Genomic DNA, 19,929 nt, shown 5'->3' with positions numbered 1-19,929 from the left:
CAGAATCACAGAATCAGTCAGGGTTGGAAGGGACCACAAGGATCATCTCGTTCCACGCCCCTGCCATGGGCAGGGACACCTCATACTAGATCAGGCTGGCCAGAGCCTCATCCAGCCTGGTCTTAAACAGCTCCAGGGCTGGGGCCTCAACCATCTCCCTGGACAACTCAACTCAAGAGAGATCCAGCTGCAGATCTTCAATTTACTTGTACACCTGCCCTGGTTCCAGCTGGGATAGAGTCAATTTTCCTTCTGCCATGTTTTGGATTCAGTGTGGGAATTGCTATGAGAAGAATGTTGATAACAGACTGATGGGTTTGGTTGTTGCTAGGAAGTCAAGCACTGTTCAACTTCTCATGCATTGCTAGATGCACAAGAAGCTGAGAGGAAGCTTGTCCAGGAGGGCTGCCATGAGCTATCCAAAGAGATGTTCCATACCAGAGGACATCCTGCTCAGTATAAAAACTGGAGGGAGTTGGCTGAGGGAGCAGATTGCTGCTCAGGTATTGGTGAGCATGTGGGGAAGCAATTGTACTGTGCATCACTTTTCTTGGGGTTTGTTTCTCTCTCTTTTCATTATATTCCTTTTTCTTACTATTATTTGCACATGTTGCTATTAGTTTAATTATTAAACTGTTCTTATCTTGACCCATGAGCTCTGGTTTTCATTTCTGATTCTCCTCACTGGGAGTGGGGTGGAACAGGCAAGTGGCTGCATGGTGCTTGGTTGCTGGCTGGGGTTAAACCAGGACAACAGCCCAGGTGTTCCTGCCTCCTAGCTCATCTCGTGCCCTTGTCTCCAGCTCATCTCTTCTTCCTCAGCCCTCCAACTTCTAACAGCCAAGCCTTCCTCTGCATAGGTACCTGGGATACAGGACCTGGCAGAGCTTCATGAATTATGGAGCAAGACTGGGAGGTGCTGCTGTCATAAGCAGCAGGTTCCCATGGCTGCTCTGCAACTGCTTTATCAGAGGAATAGGCCCAGCCAGGCCTGCAGGGAATCCTAGAACATCAGATTGATTGTTCTTCACATTGCTCATTGGTCAAGCCTGGAAGTTTGGTTTGGGTATCTGGTAACTGCTGTGCTCTGTGGCAAGGGAAGTTCCCACCTTTCCTATGCCCACCAGCAGTAACCACTGCTGCTGAAGTAGCATTAGACTGGCAGATCCCCTGCAGCACCTGCTGTCTGACACCTTGGGCAACAACCCACAGCCCAGGGAGAACTACACTCTAACATCAGACACACTTCACCATTTCTAGACTCCTCCCAGGCCAACCTCAGGCAAAGAGAAGTAAAGTGGTATCAAAAGTATTGCATACACATCCTTAGTATCCCCTACCCCAGCTGGGGCACTGATTCCTCTCCCACCTCTGAATGGACCAAGTCAGGCACAGAGGGTCAGAATAAAACCAGATCTCTTCAGGTTGCTGCCCTCATGTGCCACATGAGCTTTGGCCCAACAGCATTCATGGGTCTGCATTTCTTGGAAGAATTTGGATGAGGAGCCCACTGCATGCTCCACCGCACCCAGGAGGGCATCCTTTTTTACTGCTGTTCCCATGCAGCAGCAAGAGGCCTCCATAAGATAGAGCAGTCACAAGTCAGACCAGCCTCTATGGGGGGCGGGTGCCACCACAACTGGGGACTTTTCCACTCACTCCATGCCTCACTGGGCATACCTAGCACAGCAGCTCATGGCTGAGAAGAGACAGGGATGCTTAGTTTAAGGGTGGGTTAGGTTTCTCTCCTCTTTTTACACAGGTAGTATAAAGAGGTCAGTCCAGACCTCAAGAGGGGCTGACCTTGCCTCCACTTTCACCCTCCTCTTAATCTTACCTCTTCCCACCATTTCCTGCTGAGACTCTCCTTCAGCTTTCCAGATTGTTTTTCAGACTCTTCATCACCCTCCCCTCCCTCCATGACATTAAAGGCCAAGGCTAGCACAATCCCACTCACAGATGGCACTCAAAGCTGGCTACCTTCTTCCTCCCACCCCTACAGCAAGGTGACCAACCCCTGTGGACTTGCAGCATGAAAGAGATGAGATGGAGACTGGGTAGACCAAAACTTATTTATTGATGAGCTTCTGTATCTTTGAGATGGAGGTGTCAGAGGAAGTTATTCCCAGCTGATGGACTGGAGTGTGAAGTCTCCTTGTGTTTCAAAGTAGTCAAAGACAGAGAGACCAAGCCGGTTGGGGAATGTGAACTGGTGGCCTGGCAGGTGGACTGTCAGATCACTTGGGTTGACACTGAAAGTAATCTGTGAGACAAAAAGTTTCTGATAAGACACTCTTAAGCCTTTTCCCTCACCTTGCAGCATTGCTGTGCCACTCTGCTTTGCAGAATGAATGTGCTCAGCAGTGTAACCCACTCTTCAAACCACAGAAGTGCTATTCTGGTCTCCCAAAAGATGCTCATTTCCTGCTCAGTTCAATAGTAACAGCCCTTTGAACTACCTGGAACCTGTACATTTGGTCCCCACCCTCCATCACTGGATGGTGGCACTGGCCAGACAGGAGAAGCCAGCCACCTCCTGTAGACAATCCTGAGGCAGTCTTTGCAGTTGGGTGCCTTGTACCAAGCACCCCTCCCCACCCCCTTCACCAGGGCATGTACCAAGTGCACCCCAGGCCTCACCTCTGCTGTGCCCCCCTTCTGGAAAGGGAAGACACTCTCCCTGTGCTCTGCACCCCACTCTTCCACCTTCTTTGAGTTGCACACAATGGTGTTGACATCACCATGGGCATCAAAGCGGGGGTTGAAGTGAAGCCCAAGGTTGGTAGGATCCTTCCCCAGATTCAGCACAAAACTGCAGAGAAAGACAACATCAATACTGTTTTAATCAAGATATGGCAGCACATTGTTGATGGCAATGAACATCACTGGATCCTTTGCTTCAAGCCCAATTCAGGGCAACCCAACTGAGAAACTTTAAATTGTACAGATTCTCCCCCCAGAAATGGTGCTGTGTCAGCAAGGATGCTCTCCTCTGCTGGGCTGATAGGACCCACAGTGCAATCCCTGGGAGAGTCCCTGCTAAGTTTCCACAAAACTTAAAAGAAAGGTTCAGGAGTCATCATGCACCCAAAAGAGCTCCCAGGGAGTCAAGCTGCTTTTCACAGCTTTCTCTTCTGCCCCAGACAGTTAGCTGGTGCTGCACCCTGCCTGACAGCCACTGCCTTCTCCCCACCCTCCAGGCAGCTGCAATAATGACCATGTCATTAGCTATCCCAAAGCATCTGCATGGCACTGGGAGGAAGCAGCTTCCCAGCCCAGTGTCCACCTTGCCTCAAGGCCACTTACCTAGATGAGAGGTGAGGGAACCATATTATTTGGCAAGAGAAAGCCCAGAAGGTTTCACTCTGTCACTGGCAAACTTTAAAGGCACTGGGATTTGCTAGAACACTGCTTCTGCTGGTTCAGCAGCTACTCACCTAGAGTCCCACCGGCCACAGCCCTGCACAAGGGCTAGAGGCTGCAGCAGTGACTTCCCTGGGCACTTCCAGCTACCCTGATCCCTGCAGGTGGGAGCACATTTCTACTTCTGCCTGCCCACTCACTGCCTTTTCCCCCTAGCACCTGGGAGGTATCTGCACCAAGTGAAAGCAAACTTCAACAGCTTGAGACCCCCTGCTGCAGCACACAGCCTTTCCAAATGCCCCTTAGCTGCAGCTCAAAGCATCCAGGATCTCACAGCTGCTTGGGCTGTAATCTCATGCTGCCCAGTGAAGCAAGGCACTGTAATGGTGTTCCTGCTCCAGAGCCACCTGTGTGCAGGGAAGAGGATGTGGCTGTGGAGATGGTCTCAACCCAAATCTCAGACATGGCTTCCATTTCCTTCACCCTGCACTAGAGAGGATGTGGTCACTGCCAGTGCACGCAGCTGGAGCTTCACATCTGCTTCAGTTTAGCCCCTTGGCAGCAGTACACATTAGGCAATGACTCACTGGGAAGCACTGCTGCTGTTAACCCCTTCCAAAGCCACTGCTCTCCCACCCAAAGGAGGGATGCCTTCTGTCCCCCACCAAGAGAAGATTTCTGTGTTGGTGGCCTGGCCATGCCTGGGCAGCACAGCACAGCTTACCTCTTGGCACTCGGTGAAATTTTGCCCTTGACAGTGAGGCGCTGGCCAGGCTTGAGTCCCAGGTTGCTGCATACTGGTCCCTGGGGAAGGTGGAGGCAGAGACATTAGCATAGTACCTGCTGGCTCACCTACTCCCACTTGGCAGCTCCCCTTGCAAGACAGCAGATCGCTTTGGATGGCAGAAGAGACAGGGAAGCTCCCTCCCCCTAGGGCACTGCACCAGGCACATCCCATAGAAGTTACTCCAGTCACATGGGACACACACGGTTTCCCAACCCTTCTCTTGCTGCTCCCATCAACACATCTGTGTTTCACAGCAGCGAAAGGTAGGTACCTGCAAGCTCTCATCACACCCACCCTGTCCTAAACACACCCGTGTGCCCTGTGGGTCTCACATCATCCCACACAAGCTCAGTTGTGCAGGGATGGAGCCTCCACTCCCCTCTCCTGGCTTGCATTTGAACTTCAAGCCCCAGGTCATGGGGCTCAGACACTTTGCTCCCCAGCTCCCAAGGGTTTGTGTCCTTATTGTAGGCTCAGTATTTGCAAGATACCATGCTCCACAGACACACTCCCCCACACACACTTTCTCCAGAAGTGCTAAAATAGCTTGGCAAACCCATAGGTACTCATGTTCCACCACAGCTGAGTCAGGAGCCCAAGAAAACTGAGATTGGTTTTTTTTAACCCCATCCCATTTTAATAAGCCTGCACTTGGGACACCTCCTGATAGATTTTCATTAGTCTGAGAGTGATTAATCAAAGAAGTGCAATCACTCTTCTGACACAAGCATCTCCCCAGAAGCCCTTGACACTCACAGAAGGACACTTCTGTATAGCTTATTTGCTTACAAGCAAGAGAGAAATAATGGAGTAGTGACTCAGGAAAACTTCAGCCAGGAAGCGAGCAGCAAGACTGCCCAGAAGAGATGCTCAGAGAGCAATAAACATTGCTGCAGCTGCTTCTCCAGAGCAGAGCTGCAGCAGAACTAGTTACCCCAGCTTGGGAGCCAGCACAGCAAGTCCCCCTTTCCCCCAGACCTCCCCCCTCGAGAGATCCTGCAGGAAAGAAACCACTTCTGCCAGAACAAGAAATAGCAACCACCCCTCTGTAACGGAGGCAGCAGGGAGCGTTCCTCCCCAGCAGCAGGCACTCAACTCTAGCAGGTGCCCTCACACAGGAGAGGATGAGCAGGTGAAGGAGGACAGTGCAGGTATCCTCATGCTCCCCTCATGCCCCACTCCGTGAAGCACCACCTCCAGCCAAGCTGCTGTGCAGCAGCTACCCCACTGCCTTCTCTACTCACGCAAGACATGGTGCTGCTCTGCAGGCTAATGCTCCTCTCCACCAAGGTGCAAGAGTCCCAAGCAAGTAGCTGAAGGGGCCCCACCCTTGCCTTTAAATAGACGGAGAGCTGGGTTGTCCCAGCCCTTCACCATCCCACCCACCAATCAGGCCGAGGAAAGGGTGGAAGGGGCTGGGTTTGAGTGCAGGGAGGACCTTCCAGGCAGGGCTGCCGCCTCTCCTCCTCACCCAGGCTCCTCTCCAGGATGCTAAATCCAACCCTTCTAAGCAGGCTGCCGTCTGCTCCAGGAGGAGATCCAGCTGTGTGTGGCCATGAAGCCAATGGAAAAATAGTTCTACAATGAGTGTTTGACTCGCCAAGACTTTTATCCCACACGGAAAATGGTTAGCTGGATTGAGACTTGGCGGGAAGGGTCTGCCAGGAGGGCTGGGCTCTTCAGCTCTGCCCAAGGCAGGAGCAGAAGTATCACTGAGTGCACACAGCACTTTGAAACACTTTGTGGTCTAGGTGAGACCCCGGGAGCAGAGGACTGTAGCTGGATCCAGGGTTACCCAGCTGCGCTACCAAACCTTGCTCTCCCCAGGAGCTGCCCAGCTGCTGACAAAGCCCTTACCACCCTACTCTTGCAGGTACAGGAATCTAAGGAGGGAAAATAGTCCTTATTCTGCAGACCCCCCCTTAGACACCCTCCAAACTGTGCAGTTCTTCTTGCTCCTAGGGCACAGCAAGGCATTTCGGTGGAGTGGGCAGGAACCATCCAGGAAAGAGACAGTTCCTGGCTCTTGCACCTGCCCTGCACACACCCAGGCTGCTGAGGATCAAGGGGATGGGGACAAAACAATTTCTCACAATAAGCCATGGGATCTATAGGTCTTTCATTTTCCTCCATGTTCTCTTTGCAGCAAATGTGATTCACTCTGAGTGAAAGGATTCCTTTGGAAAAAGTTACCCAATTACCACATGGCTCAACTGTAATTACACTGAAAGAGGAGGGGAAAAAAAATCAGGCAGAGGGCCAAGCCTGTGGCTTAAAGCTCTCCTTGTCTTGCATATTTGTCTCCAAATCACAAGATGCTTTGTGATTTCCTGAAGAGGCCCCAGAGCTGAGACTCACTTCTTCTCTTTCTACGAGGTCCATCAGCTCCCCATCTCTCTTATCCCCCATCAAGCTCAACCCCGGGGGTTGTCACTCCTGGATGTTTCCAGTTGGTGTCATCAGTGCCAGCAGAGGTGGCAGAGAAAGCCTCCTGCCTGCTGGAGCTGGGAAGGTGTTGTGGTGTTGCACCAGTTGGCAACTGAACACCACGCAGCCGCTCGCCCACTCCTCCCCACCGGTGGGCTGGGAAGGAGAACTGGGGGGTGGGGGGGAAGGTAAAACTTGTGGGTTGAGATAAGAACAGTTTAAGAAATAAAATTAAATTAAAGATAACAATAGCAATAATTAAAACTATAATAATAATAATAATAATAATGAACAAGAATCTAACAAAAAGAGAGAGAAACAACACCTCAGAAAGGCCAAGTGATGCTCCATGCAATTGCTCACCACCCACTGACAGATACCTGAGCAGTGATCCACCCCCACTGGCCAACTCCCCCCAGTTTATAGACTGAGCATGACGTCCTGTGGCATGGAATATCCCTGTGGCTGTTGCAAGGCAGCTGTCCTGGCCATGCTTCCTCCCTGCTGTGCACTTGTACACTGGTTAAGTGGGAAAGTACTTGACTTCCTAGCGACAATTAAAATCATGAGTATATTCTCAGCATTCCTCTCATACCAGTTCCCATGCTGGGTCCAAAACATGGCACTGTTCTAGCTACTCAGAAAGAAAACAGCTCTGCCTCAGTCGAAACCAGGACAGGAGGGCATGGAAAGGCTCCAGCCTTTGGCCAAGTTGCTGCTCACCAAGCAACACAAGGGGGCTGGAGTAAAGGCCAAAGTGGGGCTTCTCTATTCTGACATGTCTGCTCCCTCTTCTACCCTTCAGAAACCTGCCTCAGGGCTCAGACCTTGAGCCTGATTCCTTCCACAGGCTGCAAAACAAGGAGCAGTGCTCCATACTAGCAGGAGGACAGGGTGTAGGGACAGACTTGGTGGAGTGGGCAAATCGTTGGACTTGATGACCTCAGAGGTCCTTTCCAGCCTGGGTGGTTCTTATAGGTTGAGGACTACATCCTGACAATAGAGATGGTTAGGATTCTGTGTGATTGTGTGAGGAAAAGTAAATGGAACCATCTTCCCTCTGCTTGGGATGTGTGCAGTTAAATCAATTCCTTTCAAATCCAAGGTTTTGTAAGACCAAACTTCTGCAGAAGACACCAGACATCGACCCAAGAAGATGAGCTGCTGCTGGAGCCATGGTCCAGCAGGTTGCAGGGGCTGCGCTCTGGTGGACTCTTCCCTTGCTAAAAACATGTTGGAGGGGAAGAGGAATGTGCAGATATTTGCTCACTTAGAGCTGGAGGTGGGGGAGGCCATTTAAAAGATCAGGGTAGGTTCTGTGTTTGCTGCAGTGTCTCTGGCAGCTGGGCACTCTAATCCAGCCTCAGCAGCCACCAGCTGCTTGAGCTATGTCTATCTAGGGACCTCTCTCCAAAAGCTGCTGGAAAGATTAGAGGCCAGGTCATGGATAAGAGGTGAGGTCACATCATCCTAGAGGAGGCAATGGAAGGGCTTTTCACATCAGATTCAGCCTTCAGATTTGAGTGTAGCTCAGGCAGCCAGTGTTTGTATGATGGAATCCCAGGTGTCCCTGCTGGCTTTCAAGGAGCCTTGAATTAAAAGGCATTAGCACAACAGGATAATAACAGAGGCAAGGGAACTGGGAGGTGTCCCATTGCCTGCAGGCCATGAGGCCCCCGCGCTGGTCCAATGCCACGTCTCTTTTCCTACCTCTATGTTGGAGCCACCATGGGGAGGTGACAAAATCAAAAGCTCCAGGATGAGTGTCTTTAGGAATTATGTCTGTACTCAAGGAAGGGATGGTCCCTGCTCACCCTGATGGCAGACCACAGCTGGTGTCCCCAGCTGCACTGCCACCTGCTCCACCACACTGAAGATGCAGATGCCCCTGTCCATTATTTTCAGGGGCAATGCGGTGCAGGAAGAGCCACTTGTGGGTTGAAAAGGGCAGAGCTGGGCTGACCAGAGCTGGCAGTCTTCATCTCCTCTCTCCTCATTTCCTATCAGGATGTGGTGGGTCAGCCAGCTAGCTATCAGCAGGTTATCAGCCCATCTAATCTGCTGAGGATGAAGATGAGGAAGATGAGAACAAATCACAGGAGACTTTGGAAGCAGGGGTTTGTCTTGCTGTGTGGGAACTCAGCAGTGGGATATGTTCTTTTTTCTCCACCTTTCCAGCCAGGCTACTCCTCATCAGGAGAGTCCTGCTGCCTCTTATTGCAAGTCCTTACTTTGTATTAGAGGGAAAGCCACTTATCTGCATCATCCTTTGCAAAGCAAAAGATCTTTGCCCAAGCCAAAGGGAGTGACTGAACTTGGTGCCATTGCTGCAAAGAGCACCCTTGGCTATGCCAAACTTCAGGCCAGAGGGAGCTGCAAGCGTGGAGAAGGGAGTAAAGTCTGTGGGATATTACTTCAGCAGTGTGTCACCTCTGGGTTTGAGTGTAAGGCAGGTGATGCTTGCATCTGCACCTGCTTTCTCTCCAGACTGGGTCTGTGTGCTCTGGACAGGATGGGACCAGGAGAAGAGAGCGTAGAAGAGACAGCTGCCATCAGAGAAGCAGACTGAATTCACAGGCAGCACATGTGTGCAAGGCCAGAAATCACAGCAAAGACCCCACCAAGCATGTCCTATGCTAGGGGTTAGGCATCCCACTTAGGTCCTGACTCTGGACACCTCTGCTGTGGCCACACAACTCACAGTCCACTCATTAGACTTTGCTGGTACAACATCCCCAAATGGTCACTCCTCTTGGAAACTGCAAATTGCCCTTGTATGGTGAGCAATCCCAGACAGTCCTCAGAGGGCAGCTGCTGCATTTGGGGCCTGAGCTCATCCCCCAGTGCTGGCTGTGATCCATCATTCCCATAGAAGGGGCTGGACATTCCCATCTGCAGCTAGGGCTGCCCATAATCCTAGTTGTAGCTCTTTCCCTAGGGTCTCAGCCTTCTCCCTGCACTCTCCTTGAACAGCCAAAGAGCCTGTGCTGACCTCTCCATTCTGAGACACCACAGTTTCTTGAGCTTTCACCTTTCCTCAGGGACATCCTCATTACTCCCAACCTCCAAGACGTAATTCAGCTTTAGGTTGAAGAGGGAAACATGATTGCTAAGGGTGAGTTTCATCATCATGAATAGCTTTGAATTAGGGCCTTCCTTCTAGTCTAGCTGCTAGGCATTGGTGTGCCTCAGCACACTTGGCCAGGTCCAAGAGCTGAAGTCCAATGACTGCAAGCTGTGGGGTTGAGCTGAATTTCTGGGCTGAGCTGCTGGGTGGCTCTAACCAAGGTGATTTAGCAGCCTCTACAGAAATAGCCCAGGCAGGCAAGTGTCTGAAGCAAAAGAGGGAAAATCTGCCCCTAGACACGCTTGTGAAGGATGCAGTCATGACCCTGAAGGACTGGGAAAGGGCCTGGTTTCAACCCATGGACTACGTGATCCAGGTCCACCTGCACACCTTGCTTTCCAGCTGGCAGAGGCCTGCCTCGGCTGCAATTACTCCCTCAGCGATCTGCTGCATCTTTCCGCTGGGAGAGCATCTTTGTACCTGCTCAGCCACTTTGTGTTGTGTGGGCTGGTGGCATTTCAAACTCAGTATCAGGCTGCACTAAAGTCAGATTTATTATCTCGTGGACGCAGAGCCTGGCATCAGGAATGAGCCGCAGCAGGATCTCCCCGGCTCTGCCTGCTGCAACATTTCCAACCACATCCAATTTCCTGGATTAGGAGCCGTCTGTGAGGCTCCAGCTCCTGCTGACTCCAGGATCTCTGCTTTCATTAAATCAGTATGGAAGTAATCTTCCCCCAGTGGTGAAGATAATCCTTCAAATGTTATCAAAGGGCAGCTGGGCAAGGTGGTCTATCCGGGCGAGCCTGAAGTTACAGCTTGGGGAGGCAGGAATGCCTCCTGCTCCTGGTAATGACACTGGGACGTTTCAGACACACCTAGAAGTGCATGATGCTCCCCACCTGCCTCCCGTGTACCTCTGGCTTGTTCACGTTGGGCTCCATCTTTCCCCTGGGGTGTAAACCCTCTCTGGGCAAGCAAGGAAGGGAGTGTGCCTGGTCTGCCAAGGTAGAATCCAGTGGCTGCAGGATGGACACAGCACTTTGGCCAGGAGGGCAGAGAGGGAGAGAGCTAAGTCCTGCATCACAGGTGTGGGCAGCATGGTTCAGCCTGTGTCAGCCTGTGGAGAAGGTTGGTCCAAGCCTTCTGAGCATCGATGTAGCCTGTGAGAACAGCAAGAAGATCCATGTTAGCTCCTCTGCCTGGGTCACAGGCAGGAAGACTCCTTGCCTGACAGTGCTAGAAATACTGCCAGCACAGCCAGAAAGCTCCAAGCCTTCGATGAACTTGGACAAGAACAATCCTGACTGTGAGGCTGGGGCAGTGGTTAGCAGATCTCTAATCCCAGCCAGGCGTTGACTAGTCAGGAAGGCTTCAGGCCATTTGCACTTCAGTCCAAGGCAACTTGGCCCAGGGCAGCACAGCGAAGGCAAATCAAGGAGGGGCAGCCTGGTGCTTTAGGAAAGCGTGCTCTTGGTTTTGACACAGAAAAGCTGCTTGCAACGACACAGCCTGGGCTGGGTGGTGGCTGCCTGCAGAGGATTTCCAAGAGCTGCAAATGTAGGTGAAGAGAAGACTTGCAGCAGGTCAGGCAGGCACTGCTGAGCCAGAGGGGGACAGCAGACTGGGGAGAGCTGGAAGGTGAATGGAGTAAGGCTTGAGTTCTCCTGCAGGCAAAATAAAATTAGAGACCTCATACAAGTCTACCATGCAGTTTGGGACTAATAATCTTCTTGTTTGAAGCAAGTGGGAAATCAACTTCTGACTGGTAGCATGAATTTCCAATTCTCTTTGAATTAATCAAGATGAAGAAACAGAAAGAAAGGATAAAGCCAGAAGTGAAAATGAGCTGGGGTGCAGGAAGTGTTGTTCAGGCTGTGCAGGCACTGCCAGCAAGGGTTCAGACTTACCCTTTAAGAAATGACTCTGTTTCGAAAGCAGAGCTACAAGCTGGGTAAATGCTGACCTGTAGAGGGGAAAACATTGCTGCTGCTTGGCTGGATGTCAGCTAAGGACTTCCAGAGGGCCTGCAACAAATGGCCAGTGCCACCACTGCAGCAGAGAAAGGGAATGTTGTGCTAAAACAGGACACTGAGGAAGATTCTGGTGAGACCCCACCTAGAGACCTGCATCCAATTCTGAAGCCCCTGTTACAGGAGGGATCTGGAGGTGCTGGAGCGTGTCCAGAGAAGGGCCACCAGGATGAGCAGAGGGCTGGAGCACCTCTCCTGTGAGGGCAGACTGAGGGAGTTGGGGCTGTTCAGTCTGCAGAAGGCTCTGAGGAGACCTTCTTGTGGCCTTCCAGTATCTACAAGAAAGCTGGGGAGGGACTTTTTAGGGTGTCAGGGAGTGATAGGACTAGGGGGAACAGAACAAAATTAGAAATGGGTAGATTCAGATTGGATGTTAGGAAGAAATTCTTCCCTATCAGGGTGGTGAGACACTGGCACAGGTTGCCCAGGAAGGTGGTTAGAAACCTCATCCCTGGAGGTTTTTATGGCCAGGCTGGATGTGGCTCTGAGCAACCTGATCTAGTGTGAGGTGTCCCTGCCCATGTCAGGGGGTTGGAACTAGATGATCCTTGAGGTCCCTTCCAACCCTAAACAATTCTATGATTCCTGAGCTGCTGGTCAGTGCTGGGAGTTCAGGGGCAAGGAAGCACAGCCCCATGCCGGGTGCTCAGGTGTTTTGGCACCGGTGTGCCGGAGAGGAGAGCTGCAGGCTACTGCCTGGTTGTGGCCATCGGCTCTGTGCTGCTGTGATACCCAAATTGGTGTCCCTGTGGTGCCTTAGAAACCTCTCATTTCTTGAGTCTATTTCAATCCTACAAACGACCTGCTGAGGCATATTCCCTGTCTGGGGTTGTTGTCTGTTGAAAGCGACTTCTGAGATGCTCTTGGCAGGGGATCTTGGCAGAGGCTTGGCAGAGGTTTATTGGATGTGCTTAATATGCAGGCCGTAAGTGGATGCCATGTTTAAACACGTTGCAGCAAACCAGATGTTGGTTTCAGCTCTTCCAAGAAACAGTGCTCAGGAGAAGTATGTTTGTGGAACACAGGCACGTTCTCCTGCAACACCCTTGAGACCGAAACTCAGCCTCGTGCCGTTCTTCAGCAGCTGCAACAAACCAGCCTGCAATGAAAATCCTGAGGAAAAAGGCTGCCTGGAATGGGCTGTGCTGGCAGGAATGGCACAGCAGCTTGAAAACCCCTTTCCCTTTGTGTGCAAAGTGGTACCTAGGATGTGGGATGTGATCTCAGTCCCTACACATGGCAGAAACAGCCCCAGAACTGCTCAGGAGGTGAGGCTGGCAGGGAGCCTGGAGCACATCAGGCTCTTCTCACCGAGAGGTATCCTGCGTGGGCCACTGCATCTGCTCTGGCAAATGCAATTGTCTGTAGCCAGCCCTCAAGACAATGTTGCAGGAACATCCTGTGTTTGGAGAGCCTCCAAAGCACATGGGACCACAAGGCATCAGCACAGCCAAGCTGAAGCCAAGGCATGAGACCAATCTGGTGTTTCCAAGGGGCAGTGGGGCCCCACCAGCGGCTGGAGAAATGCAGATTGCCTTGTGCAGACAGGCTCCTGCCCTCCCTTGGGATCCTGTGGGTAGCAGAGATCATCACTCCCTGACAGGGACACATCCTCCTGGCCCCAAAGGCCATGCAATCCGGGACTCCCCTCCACTTCTTGACTGGGGATGCCCTAAAACTCCCTCGGGGGTTTCAGCTTTGTGTGCCATCCCTCACTTGGTGCCCCTAACAGTTATGAAGTACTGAACCCAGTTAGGCAGCTGCTGCCTGCCACCCTACAGCCAGCTGGAACACCTCCCCTCTTTCCAGCAAGCTGTCTGTTATCCTCTGGGATCTTGGCTGTACTGTGAGTGTGTTTCAGCAGGGCCTGGCACCCTCCCTGCCCCGAGGCTTGTTCTGTTTGGGGAGGGAAAGCTCAGGGTGCTCTTCTCCAATGCTGTCGTGGTTTGGAGGCAGTGGGAAATGCTGGGATGTGTCATCCTCTGCAAGGCTGTTGGTTCCCACCCCCTTGCAGAGGGGGCCTAGGCACTCTCTGAGGTCTGGGGACATGTGCACATCAGTGCTGTGGTAAGACGGTGTCTCTCTTATGGGAGCTTTTGGAAGTGGCCCTCTCCAAGGAAGCCCTTTGCAGAGCCATCTCTGCCCCTGCCAGCAAGCACATTCCTCCATCAGCATGCTCCACACAAGAACTTGCTCTTCCTCTCCTCTGGCTTCTCTGACTTCCCCTGCTCCCCAGGATGCAGGACCCCACTGATGCCAAAGTTGGGCTTTTGCTGCCTGCAGTGCTTGGGCAGAGTTGGCTTTGGGATCTCAGCCCAGTAGAGGTGCCAGCTGTCCACATGCCTTTGTAAAAGAAAGGGTCCACACTTGGGAGCAGGGTCAGGCCCACAACAGCAGCTGATGAGGTGGTACTGCAGTCCATTTTGTCAGGAGCACAAGCTGACACTCTCCCAGCACTGGCAGCACAGATCTACTCACCCTCTCTTCTGTCCTCTTCTCCAGGGTTGGATTCCTCAGCCTTTCCCAAAGAAAGGACCACCTCATTTTCCTGGATGAAAGCCAAAGACCAGCTCGCATCTCAGCAGAGCTGGGTGTCATGGGAGAAGGGAGGGAATGGTGGGGATGCCCTTAACACCCAAGTGAACAGCATGGCTCTGTCCTGTGGGACTGTAGTGTTGCTCTTGTTATGACGGACATCAGGGCTGAGCACTGACAAACTCCTGCCTGGCTGGTGGTGTAGATCTTGACAAGCCACTGGCTGCTTGGCTTCATGCAAGGGCAGGAGGCTTTTCTGTGGGCCACCTCTCAGGGTTTTCTGAAGCATTGTTGGCCCATGGGCTACTGGCTGAGAGACATTTCAGTGGGGAGTAGGGTTACAGATGGGCCAAGGGGTGGCTTAGCCATAGTGTGAGCTTCTGTTTAGCCTCTTTGCAGCAGGAGCCAGGGGGAAGAGGGATGGATGTTCACTTGCAGCATCTGTGTGCCAGTGATTTGGTGACATGAAACTTGCTCCTCTCTCCCAGCATGGAAGGTCCAGCCAGCCAGGTATTTTTGGATGCATTCTGTATACCTTGTAGGTAGCCAGCATAGGGGGGTGTTCATCACAGTGCAGGGCTGTGCTGTCTGTTCAGCCCACAGCAGGCTCACCAGCTACACTATGAGGCCAAAGGCCACTGCCCTAGCAAGAGGCTCAGCCCTTACACCCCAGGATGCTGATCCCTGAGGCTTCCCCAGAGCTGGGAAAGACATTGATGCATTTCACTACTCTCTTGGCAAAGGCAAAGTGAATGATTGCAAAGGAGGGCAGCTCAGAAGGGGAGACCAGAAGGTGCAAGGCACATCTCCATGAACATGATGAGACAGAAGCATCAAGAAGCAGAAGTGGGACCCCTCCAAAGCTGTGCTCTAAACAGAGGGTCATTTATCACTTCCCTTTGGCTTCAGCTCCAGTTACAGTTACTCAACAGAGTTATTCCAGCTGCCTAGCTTCCTTTCCTGCTCCAAACCCTGGGTTGGGGACAAAGTTTTGAAGATCACACTGAAATCATTCATGTGGTGTCCCCTGGACCCCTGGCTCTGGGCTGCTTGTTCACACCTGTTCATCCTCACTCTGGAGGTCCATGGCCTTAAGTCAGTTCTTCAGCCTAAGAATTCTGCTATGCAGGATGGATTAGCTTCAAAAATCCTGGAAAATCTGAGAGGCACAGGACTCCAGGCCCATGGGCATTTGTTCCAGAAGCAGGTGGCAGCTGGGATGTGTCATTTCCACTCCCATCAAAGCAAACAGGGAATACTCAGTAGGTTCTGCTGACCTCTGCACTGGCTAAATTAGTCAGGCAGGTTCAAGCTGTAATGGAATGCATCTCCTCTCATCCAAAGGGAAGAGTAGTCCCTAGGTCAAGCCCATGGTAAGGAGGTAACTTTAGAAGGAAAGCAATGTCCCCACAGTGTCTGCTGCTGTGTAAACTTGCCCTGAGCAGGACAGACCCTATGCAGGACCAGCCTTAAGCCAAGCTCTGGGTGATGTGTGCCCCAGTCTGGCCAGGGTGAGCATCCTGGTCTTGTTTCACACACTGCTGCCCAAGAGCTCCTGGAAGGAGCAACTCAAGGGCCACTGCTGGGTGCAGATGTTGGGTTCAATTGGCTTGAGCTTGGTGCTGGGCAGCCCCAAGAGAAGGCTACTTCTTTAGAGCTCAGTTTTGGCACCCTATGGGATGCCTGCAAGCCCAGGGACACATGGAGAGGTCCAGAAGGGGCTACTGCCAAGCTGCTGTACGTTCAGGATAAGAGCCATTGGGGACTGAATTCTCCCTGGGGAAGCAGGCATCAACTGTAACTTTCCTGGAGAGAAACAAGCAGGGGGCAAAAGCCCCAGCCCTCCCCAAATGCACCCTTCTAACAATAGTGCTGTCAGCAAGGACTTGTGCTGTGGCAGAGCTCCCTGTGGCCCTCGGGGACATAGCTAACCCCTCATGAGAGGCAGGCAGAGAGGCCATTCTGGCAGGCATTCCTGCTTTGGAAACAAAAGAATTTGTCTTTTTTAATGGTGGTCTGTTTATCTGGGGGAAAGGGAAGGGAAAAAGCAGAAAGAACAGGGCCTTGCCATCAGAGGTGCTTTGTTCAGCTGCCCTGGGGGTGAGAGCTCAGATTTCATAGGCAGGGAAGGTTTTACCTGCTGAGCAAGTTGAGGAGAACCTGTGCCTCTGAACAAGGATGAGTGGTGCAGGAGGCAAAGCAGTGGCTGGGAGAAGACTCATTGAGGCTGGGGGGGGGCAGGACAGCTGGGGGGCAGTCCTACAAGTGGACAAGACCACTTCACCAGCCAGGAAGGTTTGAGTCCAAGGAGGGTGACCAAAACCACAAGCATCCTGCTAAGAACTCTGAAGACACTCAGCCTTCCCTCTCTGAATTCCCCCTGATGATAAGAGATTACCTTACTTGGCAGAGGTGCCCACTCCACCTTCCCTCAGGGCTGGTCCCCACTCAAAATAGCCCAGTCTCCTGGCTGGGATGCCACAGAGGAAACAGGGCTTCTCCTGCCCCTTTCCACTTTCTCCTCCTTTTGCTGTGGTGGGAGGACTGCCTACCTCATCTCCCCACCATGCTCAACACTCCCAGCTGGTGGGTGAAGGTATTTCTGAACTTGCTCAACAGGTAAAACCTTCCCACCATGGGAAGTCTTTCCCTGGGTTTATGACTGCCTGCCTCTGAGCCAAAGATGTCTTTTTGGCAGCTCCAGGAGTGGGCCTGGTAGGGTGTGGAGCACTGTTTTCCTCCAGGATTTTATTATTACTTGCTTCATTTCTTCCCGTGTCTCAGTTGGCCTTCCTCCAAACTCTCCATCACTTCATTGCTATCAACTTCATTGCTATCAACTCTTTTCCTTGCCCCAGCCCTGCATGGACCCCACACACAGCAGGGAAACCACAGGCAGTACCTGGCACCTCCCAGAAATCTCTCTGACCAAAACATCCACTACTGAGCTTCACTGCAACCTTGGTGTAGACTGAGCCATGCAGCACACCTGTGACATGGTTGATGGGCTGGGGAGAAGATGGGGGAGTGCTCATGCAGGACCTCTGCTCTTGCCCTGCTCCCATTTCTTCCCACTCTGGCTGTGCTGGGAGCCTGTCTCTCGATGGGCAATGAGCCTAAGCTCCTCACCCTGGCACTAGACTGCCTGCCCACATACCCTGGGGTACCTATTCCTTCCCCTCTTCCTCAGGATTACTGCTTGCCTGCAGGGACACCTCAGGGTAAGCTCCAGGCTGACCTCCCTGGGTCCAGGCAGGACACTCCAACATGCACCACTGAGGCTGGTGTGTCCATCCTTGCTGCTCAGACTCTCCAAGCACAGGCTGGAGATGAATCAGATGGAAAAGAGCAGAGAACTTAGGACTGATGTTCATCTTCAGGTGCCTGGGGCAGCCCTCTGATTGGGAAGGATGCCCTGTGCTAGAGGGTTCCAGTCTCACCAGACACCAGACTTCATCTCTTCTTGCACTACACAATGTCCATCAGGCTGAGACTTCCTGCAAAAGACCTTCTCAAGTTCCCAAGACCAGACAGGGAAGCTCTGTGAGCTTCCAATTGGCAGGATTAAGAGGATCTTTAGGTACTGCAAGCTGCTAAAGGATTCACAAAGGTGAAAGGAGACAGAGGACAGAGACCAGCAGAAGCTGCTCTTGCTTTGGGGCAACTCTGTCCTTCGGGAAGAGAAAACCTGTTGTTCCCGAGTGCTGCAGGTATTGTGGCCTGAGCAAGCTCAGGATCTGTGCTGGGACTGGTTCACTCCATGCAATGGAGTTGGAAAGGTTGGCTTCAAGGCTGTCAAAGCCTTGGCCAGGAGGAGAGGCAGCTTAGGCCACTGCAATTACTTGGTTAGGCTGGACACATCTGTGTGGGGCTGTGAAATGCTGGAGAAGCAGCTGTCAGGTGTCCTCAGCCATCTGCTCCCAAAGCTCTCCTGACCTCTTGGGCACATAAAGGGATTTTGGATGAAAGCTAGAAGGTGCCTGTAAGGATGCTAGCTGGCACATCAAGGATGTGGTTTGCAGAATGACTTTATCCCTCCAAAGAGTGATGACTAATGCTGAGAAGCCATCACTCCCCAAGTTTTGGGACACAAGAATGGAGGACAAAGGGAAAGGTCATTTAGCCCTACAGAAAAAAGTCCGTGGCAAATGGGGAGGAAGCCTTGTCCCCAGAACCAAGGCTTCCTCCTTCAAACCTAATAATAAGCCCCTAGTTGAGCAAGAGTAGTCCCAGACTGAGTGTACAGTGACACCTGTATGGTGAAGCCCTGGGCACTGCAACAGCTGCAGCAGACCTATTGGAGGAAACCCAACACACATATCCATCCTTGGGGATCACAGGGTTGCTGCAGGTTTGGATCAAAACCAGCTCAAACCCAGGGGACTCAGCCTTCTTGAAAGCAAGCAATGTAATTGAAGAACATGACTGACTAAAGCTGCCTGATGGATGCTCTCAAGGCCTGGCCCTGGATGCTGACCTGTTCCCTGCTGAGTCACCACCTCCCTGTTGGAAAATCAGCACTCTGCAGGTGCAGAAAGGCTGAGCTGTGCCTGGCATGTGCCTGGGTCTGAGCTAGGTTAGGGCACAGGTGGGTTTAACCCTCTGAGTGAAACTGAGGTGCTGGCTCTGCATCCCCAGAGGCTCTGCTGTTCCCAGAGGCAGAAGTGGGTGAGGATGCTCAGCTGTGCCACAAACCATCCATCCCTCTTGCAGGCAGGAGGGTGGCTGCTGGCTCAGAGCACTGCTCCCTGCAGGGAAATGGCCACTTTCCTAGGAAGGCAGGCTCCTGGCATGCACCATGCCAGCAGCACTCTCTGGGCAGCAGTGAGAGCTGCTGGAGATTTTTAGAATTTAGAATAAACCAGGTTGGAAGAGACCTTCAAGATCATCACGTCCAACCCATCAACCAATCCAACCCACCTAAACAACTAACCCCTGGCACCAAGCACCCCATCAAGTCTCTTTCTGAATGGGTGCCCCAGATGGGGTGCCCCAGTTTGCTGGGTGTGTGCCCATCCTTTTCAGGGGAGACTCACAAATGGCTCAGAAAGGTTTGCATCCTCCCTTTTGCTGGCTCTGCACAGATCTCCCCGAGGCAGAACAGTACCCCTGTGTGTCTGCTGGGCCTCTCTCTGTCCTGAGCACACAGGGAAGGGCAGCTCAGCCCAGCCAGCCCAGCAGAGCTCCAGCACTGTGCCAGGGCATAGGTAGGGAAGGATGAATCCTATAGGAAGGCAGAATGCAGGCCAGGAGTTACAGTGCACGGCTGTCCTTACCTCAGGTTTTTCAAGCTGGCTGGGGAGCGTTTGCAAAGATACACTTTGGTCCCTCCAAGAGGCTGAAAGGTGAAATGCACTGCTCTGCTTTCTGACTTTCTTCTCTCAGGCAGCATTGCTCAGGCTCCTGGGTTGTGTGAGCACTCTTTTGGGAACGCCTTGATCTCTTTCAGGGAATCACTCAGCACTGTAATGCCACAGCCTCGGCAGCACCAGCAGGGCTGATGTCAACACAGGCTTAGGTGTGCTGCACAAGACTCAAGAGCTGACCTAGCTAGACAGAGAGAGGATGATGGGTGGGCAAGCAGTGCCTGTGAGAACAGGGATTCTGGGACCTCCCAAGGCATCTCCTACCCTGGGCAATGCATCATACTGAACTGCCTCCACCGAGCTAAGGGAAGAGGATGCTCAGGGAGTGCCAAGACCCACTACTCCTCCTCA

The 19,929-nt window shown here is 52.3% G+C and overlaps 1 protein-coding gene across 1 annotated transcript; it reads right to left on the bottom strand.

Moving 5' to 3' along the window:
• Positions 1-2,058: 2,058 nt before the first annotated feature.
• On the bottom strand, positions 2,059-5,497 carry LGALS1 (galectin 1). Its single transcript, XM_068142402.1, has 4 exons — positions 5,395-5,497; positions 4,088-4,167; positions 2,641-2,812; positions 2,059-2,263 (listed from the first exon to the last, which is right to left on the bottom strand). Exons 1-4 carry the CDS (start codon positions 5,401-5,403, stop codon positions 2,120-2,122), a joined length of 405 nt encoding a protein of 134 aa, XP_067998503.1. The 5' UTR covers positions 5,404-5,497; the 3' UTR covers positions 2,059-2,119.
• Positions 5,498-19,929: the final 14,432 nt, after the last annotated feature.

The sequence above is a fragment of the Melanerpes formicivorus genome, unplaced genomic scaffold, assembly GCF_026170545.1.
Source record: "Melanerpes formicivorus ecotype bairdi unplaced genomic scaffold, bMelFor1.0.p_v2 SCAF_8, whole genome shotgun sequence".
NCBI classification, from domain to species: Eukaryota; Metazoa; Chordata; class Aves; order Piciformes; family Picidae; genus Melanerpes; species Melanerpes formicivorus.
The sequence above is the reverse complement of the archived record's forward strand: the minus strand, read 5'-3'. Positions and strand labels throughout refer to the sequence as shown.

What these genes read in the sequence shown, in the direction of transcription:
- LGALS1 (XM_068142402.1), bottom strand. An exon ending in ATTTCACCGAGTGCCAAGAG is followed by an intron (nt 2,813 to 4,087) that starts GTAAGCTGTGCT and finishes CTTTCTCTGCAG; the next exon opens with TTTTGTGCTGAATCTGGGGA. An exon ending in AGAAGGGGGGCACAGCAGAG is followed by an intron (nt 2,264 to 2,640) that starts GTGAGGCCTGGG and finishes TTTGTCTCACAG; the next exon opens with ATTACTTTCAGTGTCAACCC.